General features: G+C 39.8%; 1 protein-coding gene across 2 annotated transcripts in view; it reads left to right on the plus strand.

Moving 5' to 3' along the window:
• Window positions 1-19353, plus strand: part of ASH1L (ASH1 like histone lysine methyltransferase) — a 3741676-nt gene that overhangs the window by 3671704 nt on the left and 50619 nt on the right. Inside the window, exon 28 of one of the 2 annotated variants that reach the window (XM_044080163.1) lies at window positions 17050-17339. The exons of the other annotated variant lie outside the window; for it this stretch is intronic. Coding sequence (XP_043936098.1) covers window positions 17050-17339 — 290 coding nt within the window. The remainder of the gene's footprint in view (window positions 1-17049; window positions 17340-19353) is intronic. 2 annotated transcript variants of the gene reach the window in all.

Raw genomic sequence — 19353 nt, forward strand, 5'->3', positions numbered from 1 at the left:
GCTTGGTTGCTCCAGTTCCACTCCTAGTTAGGACTCCCGGTATCTCTTCACCAGTCAAAGCCATCCTCGTGGCAGCGCATAAACCTTCCACCAGGAAAGTGTACCACAGTAAATGGAAACGTTTCTCCGTCTGGGCGGAGCATCATAATCTAGATCCCTTTACGGCTCCTCTTCCATCCACATTAGACTTCCTAACCAAACTTTTTCAGGAAGGTGCTAGTTGCTCAACTGTCAAAGTGCATTTGGCTGCCATCTCCCATTACCATGTGGGACATGACACAGGGCCCTTGATGTCGGCCAAATTGTGTAAAACCTTTCTCAAGGGCACCTTTTTGCCTAGACCCCCTATAAAAGAAGCCATACCCCCTTGGGATCTTTCACTAGTTCTTCAAGCCCTGACTGCTCCACCATTTGAACCTGCTGCTTCAGTGGATCTCAAATACTTGTCCTGGAAAACAGCATTCCTTGTAGCCATTACTTCAGCGAAAAGAGTTTCGGAGCTTCAAGCTCTTTCTGTGAAACCTCCTTACTTGATCTTTCATCCGGACAGAGTGTACCTCAGGACCAATCCCTCCTTCCTTCCCAAAATAGCATCAGAAACCAATATAAATCAATCCATAAATCTACCGGTCTTCTTTCCTAAATATCAGAATAAAGGAGAGTACAAGCTGCATTCATTAGATGTTCATAGGCAGCTGCATTTTTATACTCATAGAACAGCTGGTCACAGGCAATCCGACCAGCTGTTCATTTCCTTTGCCAAATTTAATTTGGGGAAAGCAGTATCAAAAATCTCCCTGTCACGCTGGATTTCCCAATGTATCCTGTTAGCGTACCAAGCTTCTGGGAGACCCGCACCTGAAGGAGTTTGCGCACATTCCACTCATTCCATCTCTACTTCTGCCTTCAAATCTAGAGTTCCATTGGATGATATTTGTTCGGCAGCCACTTGGGCCTCATCTCATACCTTTATTAACCACTACAAACCGGACGTGATTTCTAGAGGGAGAGCATCCTTTGGCTCTGCGGTGGTCCGCAATATCCTTCCATGATGGCCACCCAAGATTCAGGTAGCTGGGGACTCTGTCCCACAGGTTGCTGACAAATGAAGTCCCTACTTCAGATTAAGAAGTTATGTACTCACCATAACGTTCCATCTGAGTAGGTGGCTTAATTTGTCTGCAACCATCCCCCTGGCCTTCAGTGGATCTATGTAAGTTGTTTTATTGGAATACCCTTTTTGGGTACATATAGAGGGGCAAACTTGATCTGAGGTCATGGAGGGTTGGCAGGGGATTATGGGTGAGGGGAGGAGCTAGGAGCTTGGATCCATTAGCTATGAAACAAGTTGCTGGCTCGGATCCAAGACCCACAGGTTGCAGACAAATGAAGCCACCTACTCAGATGGAACGTTATGGTGAGTACATAACTTCTTCTTATCCACATTGACAAGGTTTTTCTTTTTTTTGTCAGAACAGTTCTTTTAATACAGATTCTGTTTTTGTCCCTCTAGATTTAAACCACCTTGGTTCCTCATTTTTTATTCTTTACAGGTTTGATTTGTTATTCTGTAAAAGCACATCATTCAGCTTTATCTGCCTGTGTGACTGCAGGACTTCTGTGAAGGTCAAAAGAGTTTTTGAAGTGTTTTCAAGATTTTGAGACTCCCTAAATGTGCTTATCTTTCAAATTACTTGAGCATTTCATTCTCTTGACCTCAGATTCTTCTCCTGGAAGATATTTGTCTCTGCTGTAGTTATGTATCTCCTCTGTATTCCTAAAGTGGTGGCTAAACTTATTTGGAATGATCCAACCAGGTTCTCCTTTTATTTATTTATTTTACATTTATTTTATTTATTTTCCATTTATTTATTTTACATTTGTTAACCGGGCTAGTCTAACTGGATATATTTCCATTTTCAGTAGAGGCCCGGGGAGAAAAGCTCCACATAGAGAAAAAGCAATTACATAATACAAAACAAGTCAAGAATAGAATAAGGTGCCTGGCTCAAAATAAAATTCTACATTGAAGTATTCTAAATTCATAACCTATACAGAAACAAAGGTTAATTGAACATTTAGTACATGAAAAACGAAAGGAAAAGAGAAAGACATTCATAGTAAATGTAAAAGTAACAGCAGCAGAAAAAAAAAATCTTGATAATTTAATATGCTAACAGCATTATTAATAGATTTAAGAGAGACTAATAGGGAAAAAAGAGAAGTAGAAAGAAAAACCTATTAAGGCATAGGTAGTGTCCCATTAAAATAGTAAGAAGGAAAATAAGGAGAGGAGAAGAGAGAGAGAAAAGAAGTTATGGTAACCATAGTTTTAATCAGGGTTAAAGCAAGAGCATAACCAGTGTTTTTTAAGGTGTGTTTTGAGTTTTTGTTTAAAGAGAACCGAGGATGGAATGGAAGTTAGTTCGGTGGGAAGATGATTCTAATACTTACCAATTGTATTGGAGAAAAACACTGGTAGCAGCCTTCATCGAATATTGCACATACAATGCGAATATGCCATACAAAAAAACAGAAAGTTGATGTTTGTGGAAATCTTGGGTATTGTATAAAAAAAGACTAATAAATTAGACTAGTAAGCTGTTTTATTTAACTAAAGAATAATAGCACTTAAATATTGCAGGTCCAGTGTCCTTTCTCAAAGGGTCTTAGAAGTTTTCTTAGTTTATTTAGTCAAAATTCTAGGTAATGCCTTGACCAAACAGATATTTTCCAAGTGGACACATTTATAACTTACTATGATGCTGCCACTTTATTTCTATCACAAAACCTCATGATTTGCCAGGAACAGCGATTCACAGTGATCATCAGGCTACGTGTAGTGACATTTGAGCAGTGTAAGGACTTTACTATACACATAAATATGTTAATTATTTTTACTTTGTTGATCCGTTCAGTGGTGCATGTATCATATCATGTATCAGAACATTCAGTAGTACAGCTATCTTCTTGTGCAATGCCTACATCAAGGTGCTTTTAAAAGTGCAGTCAGTAGTAATTGAATATTCCATACAGTACATTTGTGCTATTCAGTATACTGTATACTCTGTGTAATAATTGCTTTTCCACTTGTGCAACATTCGAGGAAGGCTGCTACCAGTGTTATAGAGGTATCTTTAGATCTTGTCAGTCTTTAGTATACGTATATGTTACTGTACTGTTATATGTCTTTGTTATGATATATGCACTTGAAACAGAAGCAACATAATTTCATTTAACTCGCACCATGTGAGGGTCTAAATGACAAGTTTACTTTGATGTTAACTTTGATATCATTGCTGTTTTGTGTTGGTTAAGGGTGAAAGCTGTAATTTAAAGATGTTCTTTATATTATTCACTGTTGCATTCATTACTTTTTGGGATACCCTCCCTGCATTTAGCCTGACTTCCATAGCTGTTCCTTCTCCAAGGCTTCGGCCAGTTCCTTCCCACAGTCAGACAAGAGCTTCAGTGGTGTAAGAAAGGGCTATGGCTGATGGCATCTTCAGATCTTTGATTGTTTTTGTCATACAGTTCATTAACCATGGTGTGTTTTCAGTGTCTTCTGTCCATGGGTTGTCCTTTTTCCAGAAGATAGATAATAATCACATAGTGGATTTTCTTGTAGCTTACTGTATTGTTATATCTGTATCACCCAGTAGTGAATTGGTTCTAAAACTTCTGTAAAAATTATTAGTTACATTGTCTGTGGGAAGCAAATTCCCCATAAAAATGTCAGTTTTGCCCTGGCTTGGAGCATAACATGGATGTATGTATGTATTGGGCTAGCTTTACCTTGTGCACAATCAAAAAGAAAAACAGAACTGAATCCTTCAAGGAGTTTGTAGCTAAAAAAGTGCATGCCTATTTCTGGACATCACTGTGGCATCGGCCAAGGCCTTGTTAGCTACCTTCTGAAAAAAAAAACACTTTGATAAGAAATATGGAGAGAAGTGTCAGGAGTCTGAGGACGTGGTCTCCCTAGTCTGGTGATGTGGGTCACAGTGAGGCAGTTTCACATACCCTGTTCCCTTTGTTCCCTATAAATCTGACACCAGGTCATCTTATCTGTTTTTCCACCAGGGGATTTTTCCTTTGGGTATACTATTCATAAGCTGAAGGAAGTTTCCAAGAGAGTCTTAAGTGTTCAGGGGCTCAACTCAGATACATAGCCTTTATGGGCCTGCCTAGGCCTGGGGAGCTTGCTTTTCCTCTAGTCATATATTTCCAGAAGGGTGTATTTACTAACACATCTGTGGAGGACAGATTCCTTCCTGCTTGTTCCCTGGAAGCCTGCCTGCTTTTATAGGGTCAAAGATTCCCATTGATTTCTGTATCCAGCTGTGGTGTCCCTGGATTCCAGCAAGGGAACTGCCTCAGCTCCATCAAGAAACCCAATTCCCACTGACAGGGAGCATAGAATGTTCGACAGAGTTAAGAAGAAGGTTTACACTTTTGCTACCCTGTTCTTCGGAATTTTGAACTGCCAGACCCACATACTTTGTTATCAGCAATCCATGCTAGAGAAGTTGAGGGCTAAGCCAAAAGGGATTGTGGATAAGAATCTTTAACAGGAGATGCCTGAGTTATATAACATCTTTGCTCAGATTGCAAAGCACTTCAGAAATATAGGTGTGATAGTATTTATGCAGTGCGTAGGGCAGCAACTGCTGGGTCTGCAGTTTGGAGATATTCATGGTTGAGGATTCATCCCCTACCAGACTATGAGAATATGAAGCACCTGAATGCACCACTGGACTAGGTCCTTCTCTTTGGACCCACTGCTGAAGTTATCTTCAAAAGACTAGAGGAGAAAGGCAAAATTCTTCAGTATCTTCAAAAGACTAGAGGAGAAAGGCAAAATTCTTCAGTATCTACCCAGCTAAGTCTTATCACTTATACAGTGAGCAAGACAGGAATAAAACTGGTAAGAGGAAAAAATGGCAAATTCAGAAAGGAATAGTAAGCAAAACCAATGGAGAAGACTGGGAACCACCAGGACCCTGATTCCCAGAGGGAACTGCCATGACTCAGCATTGCTGCCCCTACTTTTCCCACCCCAAATCCCACCAAACCCAGTAGTGTTTATGATTCTTCCCTGTCCTGTTCTCCAGAAAGAATGGGAGGGCACTTACTTTTTTTTTTGTTTGTTTAGAACTGGAAAACATTACTTTGGACCAAAAGATCATGACAATTTTTCAGAAAGGTTACCAACTGCAGTTTCTGGTATTCCCAAAATGTAGAGGAGTCCCTCCTGTTCCCAGAGACCAGCTCCTTCTTATGTACTCCTTGCTGAAGGGCTGTACTGGAGCATGGGAACATAAAAACAGTGCCCAGGGAAGAAGAAACACGGTCCTGCATGGCAACAAAAGAAGACACATAGATACATGTACTGGATCTGTCCCTTCTAGTTGCATTTCTCGTCATTCCAAAATTCAGAATGTTAACATTCCAAAGTCTTCTACCTTTGATATCCCTCAAGCCACCAAGGTCACGTTGGACACAAAAAGTGCTCATCTCCATGTCTCTGTTGTCAAAGACCACAGAATGTTTCTTTGGTTTACAACAGGGGGAGTATTACCAGTTCATTGCTTTGCCATTTGGGTTGTTTGCTGTACCCAATAGTCTTTACCAAATGCTTGGCTCCAGTAATAGCCTTGTGTAGGGCAAATGGCACTCATATTTATTCTTAGCTGGATAACAGTCTCACACAAACAAATTCCCTAGAGGGAATGCAGAAGGCTTTGGATTTTATGCTTAATTGCTTCAGAAAACTGGGCCTCTTCATTAATCTGAAGAAGTTCAGTTTTAACCACCACAGCCTGATCTTCATGAGGACAGTTTTGAACAGAGATGTGTAGATAGCTTTCCTGCTAGAGGAAAAGGTTCCTCTCTCTCACCTTATACCTACAATATGCCCTACATCAAAAGGTGATGTCAGCCTAAAAGTCTGTCAGAGTTTAATCTGGCATTCTGCATCCTGATCATGCCTCTAGCCTGCTTGCACCGTAAGTAAGCTGGAGCAGTTTTGGAACATTTGGCGACAACACTTCCAGCCACTGGAAGTCGGGATTCACCTTCCCGCTTACATCGGGAAAGAGATGTCATTGTGAATTTTATGGGTATAACCTGAAATGTCTTTCAAAGCAGCCCAGACCACTACGATCCTCACCACAGACACCTCTAATCTAGTCTGGTGGAGGGGGGGGGGCTGCTCTATATGGGTGCACTTCAAGTCCAAGTAATGGGAGGCCAGCAGAAAGAGAAGGGAGCACATAAACATGAAGGTAATGCTAGCTGTCATTCTGATGCAGAAAGCCTTCAACCAGATTCGAGAAAAATGAGCTCTTCAAATCTTGGGAGACACCACAGAAGTAATGTACACTTACAGACAGAGGGAACCCATCCTGAGGGCAGTGATGACAGCATGTGAAGGCAAGAAAAATTAACTTTAGCTTGCATCTCTTCTCAAGAAAGTGTGTTAGTGATTAGCAGCTCAGGTGCTTGTAGGAGCTGGCCAGGGAGAATGGGAGTGAGCAACTGCTGATGGCTCACCCATTTTGGGGAGAGGGGTAAGATTCAATTCTGGCTCACCACATGGGTGACATTTAGTTGGGAGCACTAGGGGTTGCACTCTGTGGAGTTTCAACTTACCAAGCCTGTGCCGAGTGTAGTCTCCATTTTAAGATGAAGTGGATCTCAACATATGTAGGCATGCTTCCTCTTGGGGGACAGCAGTAGTAGGTTCATAGTAGGTACTAGGCTATCGGCCCTAGGGCCTCTACAAGTCTAGCCATAACAATTCCCTGGCTATGTCTTCCCACAGTATTTACTTCCCTGGACCCCTGTCTAGCAGGGCGACTGACGTGATCCCCGGGGTGAATTTCCTATCTCCAATCCAATTGTCAAGGTTCCTTTTGAAGAGGGCCAAAGAGGCGCTCTGCTTGACATGTATGGACAGTCTATTCCAGAGTCTGGAGAGTCTCTGGGTCAGAAACCTGTCCCTCCAGCATGTTTTGTTCATTGTGATGACAAGGTTTAGATCCCTGGAGCGTGTGGCTCTGAGCGATTGGGATTTCTTTAAGTGTAGCATGTCGAACAGGTCTGGGTTTGACATGGCCTTGTATGTTAAGCAGAGATTGCCTCTGAGTAGATATGTGACAGAGTATAGCTGGAGTTTTTTTTAGACGGTCAGCATAGGGCATCTGCTTTAGGCCTGTGATTCTTTTAGTGAGTTATTTCTGCAGCCTTTCCAGTTGTTGCAAATGTCTTGAGAGGTACATACCAAATGGGCTGTTGTATTCTATAGAGGGTCTAATGAGGGATGAGTACAGTTGGACAATGACCTCCTTTTTTCTGGATGAAAAGCCCTTCGTGATGAGGTGTACCAAATAGAAGAATTTCCTGACTGTTGTGGCGATGTCGTTATCGAAGGTGAGACCACTGTCCACCTGTGTCCCCAAGTCTCTTATCACACTTTCAGTCTTTAGTGTACTACCACCTATGTGGTAATTCACTGGTACATGTTTTTTTCCCGAAAGGGATAACTATACATTTCTTGGCATTGAGCTTGAGCCCATGGCTCTGGCACCAAGCATCTGTTTCTGTAAGGTCCTTTTGTAGAATATCCACATCATTTGGGGATTCAATAATCGCTCCCAGTTTGCAGTCATCTGCGAACTTTGTTAGCCAGAGTCCCTTAGTGTTGGCCTGTACTTCAGAGAAGTAGATGCCAAACAAGAGCAGTCCCAGGACTGAACCCTGAAATACTCCACCTGTCACTTGTCTGGAGCTGGATTTGGAGTCGGCTACTTTTACAGTGTGGGTTCTGTCAGTAAGCCAGCTGGCAACCCATTGAGTGACGTAGGGATTAATGCCCAGCTTAGTAAGTTTATCTGTGATTCCAAAGTGGGGAATGGTGTCGAAGGCCTTGGAAAGGTCCAGATAGGCTGTGTGAACCACCTTACCCTCATCTACAGCTCTGGAGACTGATTCGAAGAAGTCAGTCAGGTTCAGGAGACAAGATCGGCCCTTCAGGAACCCAGACTGGGTGAGGTCCAGTGTTTGAAGGTCGCCAGTGTCTTTGTTTATAAGTTCCATGATAATACATTCCATGGCCTTGCAGATCAGGCTCGTCAGACTGATGGGGCGGTAGTTCCCAGGATCCAAGGTGGATTCCCCCCTTGTGGAGTGGGATAACTGTAGCTGTGCATCACTCAGTGGGCATGAAGCCTGAGGTGAGGCTATGATTAAACAAGACACTTAGGTGAGGTGCCAGTTCATTTTGTAGTTTATGTGGAACGCAGCCTGGGATGTCGTCTGGTCCCATGGATGCTGTATTCTTAGCTTTGGAGTGTGCGGTTTTTGGCTTTGTTGCCATTATTACTGGAATTTGGCAGTCTTTTGGTATTGAGATGGGCCCTTTAGGGCGTGGGGGGGGGGGTGAAGTTGGCACTGAATCAATCTGCCAGGAAATTGGCAATATCCTTGGGATCAGTATATTTAATGCCATTCTGCTGTAGCTCAAAGCAGATCTGAGCATTGCCATTTAGGTTCTTGACATAGCTATAGAATGCCTTGTCGTTGTCTTTGGAATCTTTGGCAATTTTATTTTCGTAACTAGCTTTGGAGGATTTTTTGAGGGATCTCAGCTTCCTACTGAGGCTGATAAGGTTGTTTTTTGCATCCTGGGATTTTCCTCTTTTCTGCAGCAATTTCTTCCTTTTGTTGTAAAGTTTGTTTATGGCAGGGGACCACCAGATTGGCTTCCTTTTTTGGAGGAGAGCGTCTTGGTTCTATTTGGGATGGCACAATTCATGCATGAGTGGATGTGCTCGTACAGTGCCTTAGTTTAGGATTCAGCAGTCGAACTTTCAGTTCCCTTCTTGCATGGGTGTCATAAAGTTTGTCACTTCTGACTTGAGTAGCATGAAGTTGGCTTTGGAGAAGTTTTTTACGGAGTTTTCCTTACTGGGGGGTGGGGGAGGGATGTGGATGTCAAGGGTGATTAGCTTATGGTCAGACCTGACCAATGAGGGGGTGACTGTAGGTGTGGAGCATCGATTTCCCATGTTGCGAATAGCCAGGTCTAGGATATTGGAGCCCCTGGTGGGACTATGGATTAGTTGATACAGGGCATTGGAATTTATGAATTCCAAGAACCGTTGGGCAAAGATGTTGGTACACGAGTAGTTTTCCCAGTTAATGGCAGAGTAGTTGAAATCACCCAGTATTAGAGTGTTTAGAAAGGTGTAGTGAGAATTTTGGGGCATGGTCGTGGATCTGTAGAAAGCTACAGTTTGGATTGCAGTCTTACCTAGTGTTAGTTGCACCAGGAGAATTTCAGACATATTGTGTTGGGCAACTAGCCTGGTGGTGTGAATATCCTTGGTGAATATTTACACTCCTCCACCTTTAGTGTTTCAGTCCTGGTTTGGTGGCTGAAAAGTGTGGTAAGAGTTGTAGCCTGGTATTGCATGGGTGCTCTCTGAAGCCTTGAACCAGGTCTCAGTTACTGTGCAGATATCGATGCTCTCCATTTTTAGGAGTGCCTCGAGAGAGTGCATTTTGAGGTTTAGACTTCTAGCATTGAGTAGCATTATCTTTAGATTTTGCATGCTTGTACCTGTTACGGTGGTGGTTTTGTCCTTTGAACTTTGCCTAAAAAAGGCACTATAGGGGTGGCAAGAGCCTTAGCCAGTAACCTGAATTCCAGGGGCGACGTGCAGACCATCTCTGGCAAAGCATCATGATCTTTCGATCATGTCATCCCAGGCAGATACTGTACCCCCGAATGACACCAGAAATTTAGCTAATTGTTGAAGTCAGTCATTTTGTCCTTATACTGTGGTATCATTCTGGGCGAAGGCAGGATGCTACTCATGGCTAGGGTCATACCTGCCTGGGCCACATGATCCGAGAGCTCTTCCATGTCTCTTTTCATGCAGTCCAGGGAGGTACTTCTCAAGTCATTCACTCCAACATGGACAATGACAGAGTCATGTTTGTATTTGTATTTGTTGTGGCATGACTTGAGTGCATGCGTTATGTGGCGGATCTATGAAGAGCTATTAAGGTGGATGCACCTGGGTTAAAGGGTAGGTCACACCACAGGACCAGCAAGCTGGCCTGCTGTCTACCGCCTGACTTTTGTTGGGAACAGAGAACCAACTGGGTTTCCCAGGCAGGAACAAATGGGCTTAAAGTGCTGTAGCCTAGCCTGCATTATGCCCGGCTCCCACCACCCTCCACCCCCAAAATGAATGGGGTTATTGAGTGGAATTACAGAAGCCATCAAGCAACATCCTGCATAGAGCAAAAATAAATAAGTAAATAAACTGTGTTGGCAGACAGGCTGAGCAGATCACAGATAAGTCCTTACAAGTGGATGTTGAACTGTTGTATCTTTGTAGAACTGATTAGAATGTGAGGTGTCATCTGTGAACAGGCATCTGAGATTGTTCTGTTGCAGAATAGCGCCTCCAGTAGCCTGGAAGGCTGATGAATTCTCCTTCTTTGTAGACTGGTCTGTTACTGTGCACTTTTCATTTCTGTAGTCCTGATTCCCACATTATTACTAAAGTCAGGGATGAGAGGCCAACAGCCGCCACAGTACCTTCATTTTGACCAGAAAAAAATCTGTTTGTCTCCTACACAACCTAGTAAGGGAGAGGTGGAAAGTGTTGCTTCATTGGGTGATACTTCTTACTCAAAACGAAGGCTATTGCACCTCAACCTGATCATTCTTGAGGATGTTGACTTGGTTGATTTCACCTTAATCCCATCTAGGCATATGCACTTCGTGGATGTGCTAAACATTAAGAGGCAAGTTAGGAAACAAAGGTAAAGTAAGTCATGCATAACAAAATGGAATATTCTGCTTCTGATGCCTGTCCAGGAACCAGGACCCAAATACTGCAAAAGTGGTAGTGGTCCTGGATTAGTCTGTCATACCACTTCAAAACTGTCAACTGGCCTTTCTGATGCTTCATTAAAAGTTCATACTTCTAGTGTTTCATTCTTCATGGTCATGAATCCCACCCCCCCCCCAAAACACACACATTTTGTACTCTAAGCCATCTTCAAAGCAGTTCTTAAAGGATTTTGTTTTTTTAGACTTCTGAGAAAGCAAGTAGTACCACCATGTGATCTTAACTATGTCTTAAAGAGACTGAACCTATCCTCATTTGAAACCGCTGCTTCTGCACCCTTGCAATTCTTATTTCAGAACTGTAGGCTTTCAAGTACAGAGAACCCTTTTTAAGTTTTCCATTAGAGTACGTTGTTCCTCCAAACTTGTCCATCTTTTATGCCAAAAGTGTGGCAGCATAGTCCCTGAAAAGTGATTTTAGTTGTTTTCAGCATTTGGGTTACATTTTAGTCTTGTAGTATAGACCTAAAGGGTTAAATTTCAGATTATATTGAATGGGAGGGCTGTATTTGTGATTTTTACTGATGTTTGAAAGTCACATGACTGACTTAATTTGTATTTAATTGCTTTCATTGTGAGTAATTGTATCTGAAGAAGTTTTGCTATAGAGCAAGACGAAAAGCGCTTCATGTATTAAAGTTTACTCAGCAAATGATCAGTGTGGTTCTCCAGCAGGTTTTTTTTATCTTGTTGTACAGTTTTGCCAGTTTGTCTTCATGACTGCTGATTGGCAGCCAGTGGAGGCAAGTGAGCAGAAAAAAAAACACTCCTGTTTCCAATTTATAGTGCTGGTTTCATCTCTGAATATCTGTATGATCCGTTTTGCCAGTAGTAATGTAGAGGAAGATTAGGGAACATGCATCTTGATATATAAGCCCCCCCTTTAATGGTAGTACTTATGGACAAAGCAGTTTGTGTCATTAACACATTGTAGAAAATGTAATCTTAGTGGATACTGTTCTCTTTCTAAGAAGTGTGAGCCTCTAGTACTTGTAGCAGAAAGCGGGTATGTATATTTGTTAATACCTTTGAGTTACTTCCTTTTTTTAGAGGATGATTAAGTAGTTGTACATCTGTTTCACCAGTTGAGAACTAGCTGTATATATTTGGGAATTGAAAGACTTTGCATCTTAACAAAGTCTTGCAATTGATGTTTGAGGAAGGGTGTATAGTTCTTAACTTGTGCTGAAGCTGTTCTGGCATACCGACAGATATCTAGATGCTTATTAAAAGATTGTATTTATGTCCTAAATGTCTTGCAGTTTAAAAGAGAAGTAAAAAGCAGTATATAGTAAATGCAAATAGCTACAAAAAATATCTGGAGCAAAAAATATATATTTTTAAACATCTTTATTAAGTCTCAATTTATCCAATGGCATAGGTACACACACATTAGTAGAAAAGAAAGTAAACCATTGTGACATTTCATTATTATCGTATAGTATACATGTATGTTTTCCTTTTAAAAGTTGTCATTCTCTCCAACATTGTCAATTGCTCAGTCCGTGCCTTCTGTTAAGCCTCACTCCTCCTTAACATTATTCTGCATGTATTATTGTCCTCCATTAGATCACTGTTGCTATATTCCAAACTGGTAGAGTTATCTCACTAAACTGGCCATCCAGCCAAGGTGTCAAAGCCAAAGCCTTTCACAGAGCTACACTTCTGATGTATTACCTAATTCCACAAGCATAAGGATACATAAGTGGTCATATGAGCTTAAAGCCCCAGACTGTCTGGCACCCTTCAGACTGTTCTACATGTGGTCATTGGTTCCATTTGCTTCACTGCTTCAGATAAGTGCCTTGTTAGTGAACCTTCCATTTTTTTTATCAATTGCATTGCTGTTTGTTGCTCTATTACATGTCGGCTATAAGGGGGAAAGTGTGATTGCAGTAGACAGATTTGCTCTAAGGATCTCCACTCCCAGTACCTTTTCTGTTTAGGTCCAGACCATGACTATAAGAATTGTTTGATCTGTCAGCCCTTTGTCCCAAAAACCTTATAAACATGACTTTCGTCTCTCAATTCCTATTTGGAAACCCAGTGCCTTAAGCACCTCGTCCAAGTAATGATAGTGGGACCCTTCCACCCCTGTCATCCCACCCGAGCAAATAAAAAGCTTTGAGGATTAGGTCTGATATGACTGCCTTCAGAAGCCATGTTTCTCCCAACACCTACTCAGATGCCCACTACCACAACCCCATCAGAGGCTGATATGGCATCTGAGGTTTGCATGTCTGAAACGACTGAAGCTACCATTCCACTGAGTCGACGTAAGTGCTTATTTACTGCTTGAATTTTTTTTTTTTTTAACACACTTTATCGAAAGCACTTTTTCGGTGAAAGCGCTTTCATTAGTGTGTTCGGTGATAGTGGATTCGGACTGTTGAAGTTTCGTTCAACAGTCTTAGATCCGTCTATTCACATGTTCATTCATATTGTGATTTGATATTGACATACAAACCTGATATATTTATTTGATACGAAAGCGATCTTTGTGAAAAGTTATATATTAATATTTATTCTGGTTGATTTTTATGGGTAGATCTTTGTTAGTCATTTTTAGTTAGTTTCTTAGTAAAGATTTGATTAGTTGGTTAGCCTATACAAAGTGTTAATAAACTGGTCTTAGATTGTAATTTGTCTCTAGCTTTCTAGATTCCATTTTAGTTAGCACAGTTTCTGATTGTATTATGGTGTTAAGGGAAGGAGGACTTGGCTAAAGGAATGATTTTAATGCTGATTACGTATATTGTATCACGTATATTATAGTTACATTTTACAGTTCCATTTTTATTAAGTGAACTAAGTTCACATAACACAATTTAGGCAGTGAACATCACGCCCATCACACTGCAAAATTTCTTTTTGGTTTGTTTCCTTTTTGGATTATACAGACAGAAAATTATATGCATTAATAAAGTAAACATTAAAGTTGGTCTTGGAACTCAGTACTTTGACTAGAAGGTACTTCTTCCCTGTCTTTGGTAAAGGTCTTTTTCTGAATTTGTGAAGCACCTGCAGGGTATAATCCTTCTTAGGTGAGTGCTTGCAGAAGTCAAATTTGGATTCAGGAGATCTGTAAGGGGTGCCACCAGTAACTTTACTTTCCCAGTGCACATCATACAATGTGACACAAACAGAATAGTTATGTTCTGGGACATTGATCAGCTTGTTTGACTGTATACCTTGTCCACTCATAATGCACTGGTAGTAGTTTGTAGAATGTAAATAGTAAACATAGGAAAATAATTTCTTCAGATAAAAGTGAAAAAAATGCAAGTTGCTCATTTATGACTGTAGTTCTTAAGAATTACAGTAAGGTATCGTCTTAACTTACCCAATTTTCTCTGTCAGGACATGCACATTTTTGTTTACTAAAAAAATGTGATATTAAAGGGAGCTTGAGAATATTTAATTCAGTGATTAAAAGAAGTTTGAGAAAGGTGCCTTATTTTTCTGTTCTGGCTGAACTACCAAAGTTGGAATGAGATCCACCTCTAAAGCTGCAGTTACGGACTTATTGTTCTGACTAATGTTATACACTGGATGGAACATTGATCATTTTGTGCTTTAATTTGCACGTCTCTTGCACATTTGTTCTTTATTTCTGAGGGCATAGCCTTTCAGTCCTGAAATTGAATTCATTTCTACTGTGGGTTTGATGTTTCTCATTGACTAGATATGTTTCTGTGTCTTACCTAAATTGCCCACTTAAAAATGTGAATTCCATTCCACTGAGTCGACGTAAGTGCTTATTTACTGCTTGAATTTCATGATCTGTCAAGTCTTCTGACCCTGTTTTAGTCTTCTTGTCCACTGGACTTGCCGTGCTCTACTGCATTGTTTTTGAAATACATATTTACATCTTTTGACTGTGGAGTTTTAAAGTTTTAAGAATGGAGTATGTCTATGCTACTTTGCTTTGTTTGGAAGAGGTGAGCTAAGAAATCTGACTTATTCAGTGAAAAGTACCTTAATGGACAGCTACACTCTAAATGTAATGTTTCTTTCCTCAGACTTTTATTTTTTCCCTATATTTCCATATATTTTTAAAAAAACATGTTTTTCAGTTTCTTCCCCTCTGCCTTTTATGTTTTAATCTATTTTATCGGTGCTCATGTTGAGGCTGATTGAACTGTCATTACACTTTCTGTAGAAATTTTGCTCATGCATCATTTTACCTATCACATTTGAAGGTTTCTTGCCAAGGAAAATGTACACAGCAAAGTAGATGTAGCTTTTTTTTCTGTTACCTCACACTCATCGGTACCCTAAAGCTGTTCAGGATAAAAATTCACAGTTATCATATTGTGTGCTACCTTCTTTAGGAATTTGCCTATTTGCTTTTGTATCATTTCACCTGTTACATTTGAAAGTTTCTTGCCAAGGAAAACGCACACAAGGTACCAGTAGCTTTTTCTTCTATTACCTCACATTTACTGGAACTGTGTAGGTATTCAGGCTAAAAAGTCACAGTTGTTATACCACGTGCTATATTCCAGCTAAAAAGTCAAGGTTGTTATATCATGCACTATCCTTTAGCTGTCATGTTATTTCTTTCCTCTAGGGCCTTTTGTAGTCTGAAGCTGAAGAAATATTAATAATCACTAATCAGCTTTAGAAGCCAAACAGTACGATACTCTGACATTGTTTGGAAGGAGGGAGGAAGGGAGGACCTGAAACCCGCACAGTCTTACAATATTATCTCAGCTCTTTCTCTACAGTCCTAAAACAACTTTTAACAAATTGTATAATACATATGTAGAAAACACTCACAAGAGTCTCTGCAAACCAGTCACTGAATATTTTCCTGAAGATTCTCAAACGTATTATTTCTTACTACTATCATTCTGAGTTAATGGAATTCTGATCTGACCGTGGAGACTAGTGCAAATGAATCTCATCATCTGTGCAATCACAATAAATTATAGGTAAAGTTTATCTTTTCAAGAAACAAAGACCATTACAGGATGTCTGCCCCCTATGAGGTTTTAGAGGGTAAGAGGAAAAATAAAAGTAGCGACTTAATTGTTCTGCAGGCAGATTTGGATTGTGTAGAATCCATGGTGATCCTTTAATGGTTTGATTCCCTAGTCCATTACTTACTGTGCAGTTAATGTTTTGTTCCTTTCAGCTGTAGTTATATCAGGTGGAGTGGATATTCTGATGGTGGATCATTTACCATTGTTTGCATTGCCTGCAGTTGGAGTAACTATGAGCAATAGTCATTCTAGTTGGTTCTTCACAGATCCTTATTATCCTTTTTTTTAACACAGTGAAGTACAAATTAAAGTTGCCAGAATTTCAGTGCACTATGCAGTCCTTATTGAGGTGAAGATTTCATATTTTTTAGTATTCTGATTTTTCAGCGTTAAGATTTTTTTTTTTGTAGTTTAAAAAGTTTTTAAAACTGTTGTGGTCAGCTTTGCTTTATCTGCTGATGGGATCAGCACTGTGATTACTGTGTTGCCAGCATTAACTGTTCTGGTTTTCATTATGCCCTAATGTCTTTTGCCACTAGTAGCATCATTAAAGATTGAAACTTTTCTGTGGTAAAATGTTATATGTTGATTTGGGGACATCATTTTATACTGGAGTTGGTTGATGCAGAGTTGACAATGACCAGTGCCAACAAGCCAGTGTTTTGTTCACTCTTCAGGTACAGCATTCTTTCTCTCAACTACCTTTGCAAATGTTCTAATGCCTTTTTTATACAAGTACAGTGTATCAGAGGTATTTCACAGTTCCAGAGTCATGTTAAGTTTTATGTTTTTCTCATTCTGATTGGAATACAAGCAATTTGCAGAGGCAGTATAATTCAGTAATTATTGAGTTTAATATTTATGTAGCCCACTTGTTCACTCTGAAACTTTAGCATTATTATTAAATCTTCACATTTTAAACAATAATGTAGATATAAATACATTAATAGAAAAGAAACCATAACATGGTTTTTCTAAGGTCACAAACACAGAATTTCTGAATAATAACTTTGTTCCTCTTGTAAATTGAAATCATGGAAGACCCAGTTGCATAAGTGCTGCCCGAATTTAAAAAAAATGTGCATTCCTAGTTCTGCTGGCATCTTTAAGAAAATTTTCTTTGAAATTCAGGTCTTCTTGGAAGTCTGATCGCTCAAAGCTTCAGAGTAGAGAAGGAAGTCAAGAGGAGGATCCTCCTCCTGTTATTGAGGATATGTCAGTTGTCCAACAGCAATCCATTAGTGAGATGCCAAATTTGGAAGCGCCAGAGGTGGAAAATAATAACAGCATCAACAATGAGAATGAAGATGAGGGCAGTACTAATAAACAAGTATGCCCTCTTGAGGAAAGGAGGCAAGACAGACGAGATCGACTCAACAAAGTCTTGCTAAGACTTCTTGAGAAAATCCCAGGAAAAAATGGTAAGACTGCAGCAACAGGTGTTTTAACTGTACATTGCCATAGTCTGAGTAGCTGATTTACTTCGGGGCTTAATGCTGTTTATACATTTGTGCAAATGACAATTGGACTTTCTGTTTATAGACCAAATATTGCAACTGTTGAAATGCAGACTATGTTTTACTGGTAGTACTCATTCATCATACTGCTTATCTACTTTATGACCCTGTTGCCACTACCATCACACATACTTCAAGTTTAAAGGGAGTTGGCCTGTAATGCAGAATAGTCTTTCAACACATTTATATGCATCTGCCCACTTTAAAGTTGGCTATTAATATGAATTCCTGTTTCTGGAAAGCAAAATTGATTTTCAGTTAATAGACAGTATAACTGTGATTTCAGTACACAGTTACCCCAACAAATTAGTCATGCTTATTGCATGTTGTAAATTTCGAATATATTGTTTATTCACAACTGCACTTAAATTCCTCTGCCTTATTAATTTTTGATTGCTATCCTTAAACGTGTACTTACTGTACATATTACTTATGTTTTTTGTTTCTAATTGCTGCTGTTTTAGTCGGTTGTATGCTTATTTGACTGCTGCTGTATGTCATATTGCCAAGGTAGTTGTTAAAAATGGTCTTGCACCAGTCCACCCACCAGGTTATCAGACAATAGGTAAATAAATAATGCATGCTCAGTTTTGTTAAGGTCAGATCCTTAAATTAATTTATCAACTCTCTCCCTTACTAATAAGATGGGGCAAAAGATAAATTAAAAAAGTACTCTTGTTTAACCTCTGCTACATTGCTTTGGACTTGTTTGTCAACTTGTGAGCAGTAAAACCTTTTCAAGACAAAATAGGTATTTTGTAATTTTGAATACTGATAGGTTTCAGATGCCAGATCCACATAATGAGAAGGAATCTTTGTAAGTTTAGTTGAGTGAATTGATTTTATACTTACTGAAAAGTATCTTTTTGTTGTAAGCACATTATTTGCCTACAGGATACACGAATAAATATGAAGACAGAGCTCAGCTGACTCTGCCTAATTCTGATAAGCAAATGCTGTTAAATAAACAAGTGAACTGTGGCCTTATGAAACCAGGAAGCCAGTCAGGATTTCTAGCTGTGCAGCAGCTGAGCAAATTCTGTCATTAAGTGATAAATGAAGTGTACATAGTGTTATTGACTTTTGATACTTGAAATTTGCTTTGGAGCTCCCCAATAGTGCCCCCTTTTGAAACTCATCTGGACTCTTTGGGATATATGTGTCAAGTTTAGGAGAGATTACTTTAAATAATTAACATAGATGTTCAAGAGACAGCATCAGTATCCTGAATATTTTATCCATAAGAGTAGTATTAAAATGAGTAATTGTAAATTAGGTTTAGATGTAGTTGGCAATACAACATAATAGAAAAAGGGTAGCAGATGTGGTTGAGTTTATTCCATTGCTGTCGTAAATATGGGATGTAGGAGGGATGTCTTGTTTTAAGAATGTATTCTTAGTGTAGTCAAATGTGTTTGGAACTGTAACCATTTAAGTATCCTTTTTACTGTCTACATTGAGGAAGTATTAACAGCTATCAGTAACTGTTGATATGTTGTACCTTTTCTTGGTCTTTGGTGTCAATCCAGAATTTCTCAGCGGTACCCTTGGCCTCACCTAAACCTTTGTTGGTCTTATTCACAAGCGATGTCAGTCTTGCACTGTCTTTGTCAGGCACACTTCTCTTGTTTACTGCTTGTCACCATTCAGTAGTGGAAAGTGTCATGCATCAAAAATAGCTACCTGTTCAAGAGATAAATACATGATAGTAGGAACATTTCAATGCTCTCTGTAAGAGATCTATTTTACTTCAGAGTAATATAGTTTGGCAGTTTTCTTAAGGTCTTTAGCTGCGTTGGCCATTATCTGTAGTATTCTTTCCATTGTTTTCTATTAAAAACTGTTGTCACATTTCAGTGTTCCCTTTTCATCTTTGACTTTGTCAACCATACCTGTCAACCTGGAAACATCAAAAATC

Source organism: Protopterus annectens, chromosome 8.part0, assembly GCF_019279795.1.
Source record: "Protopterus annectens isolate FY-2018-M chromosome 8.part0, PAN1.0, whole genome shotgun sequence".
Classification (NCBI taxonomy): Eukaryota; Metazoa; Chordata; order Ceratodontiformes; family Protopteridae; genus Protopterus; species Protopterus annectens.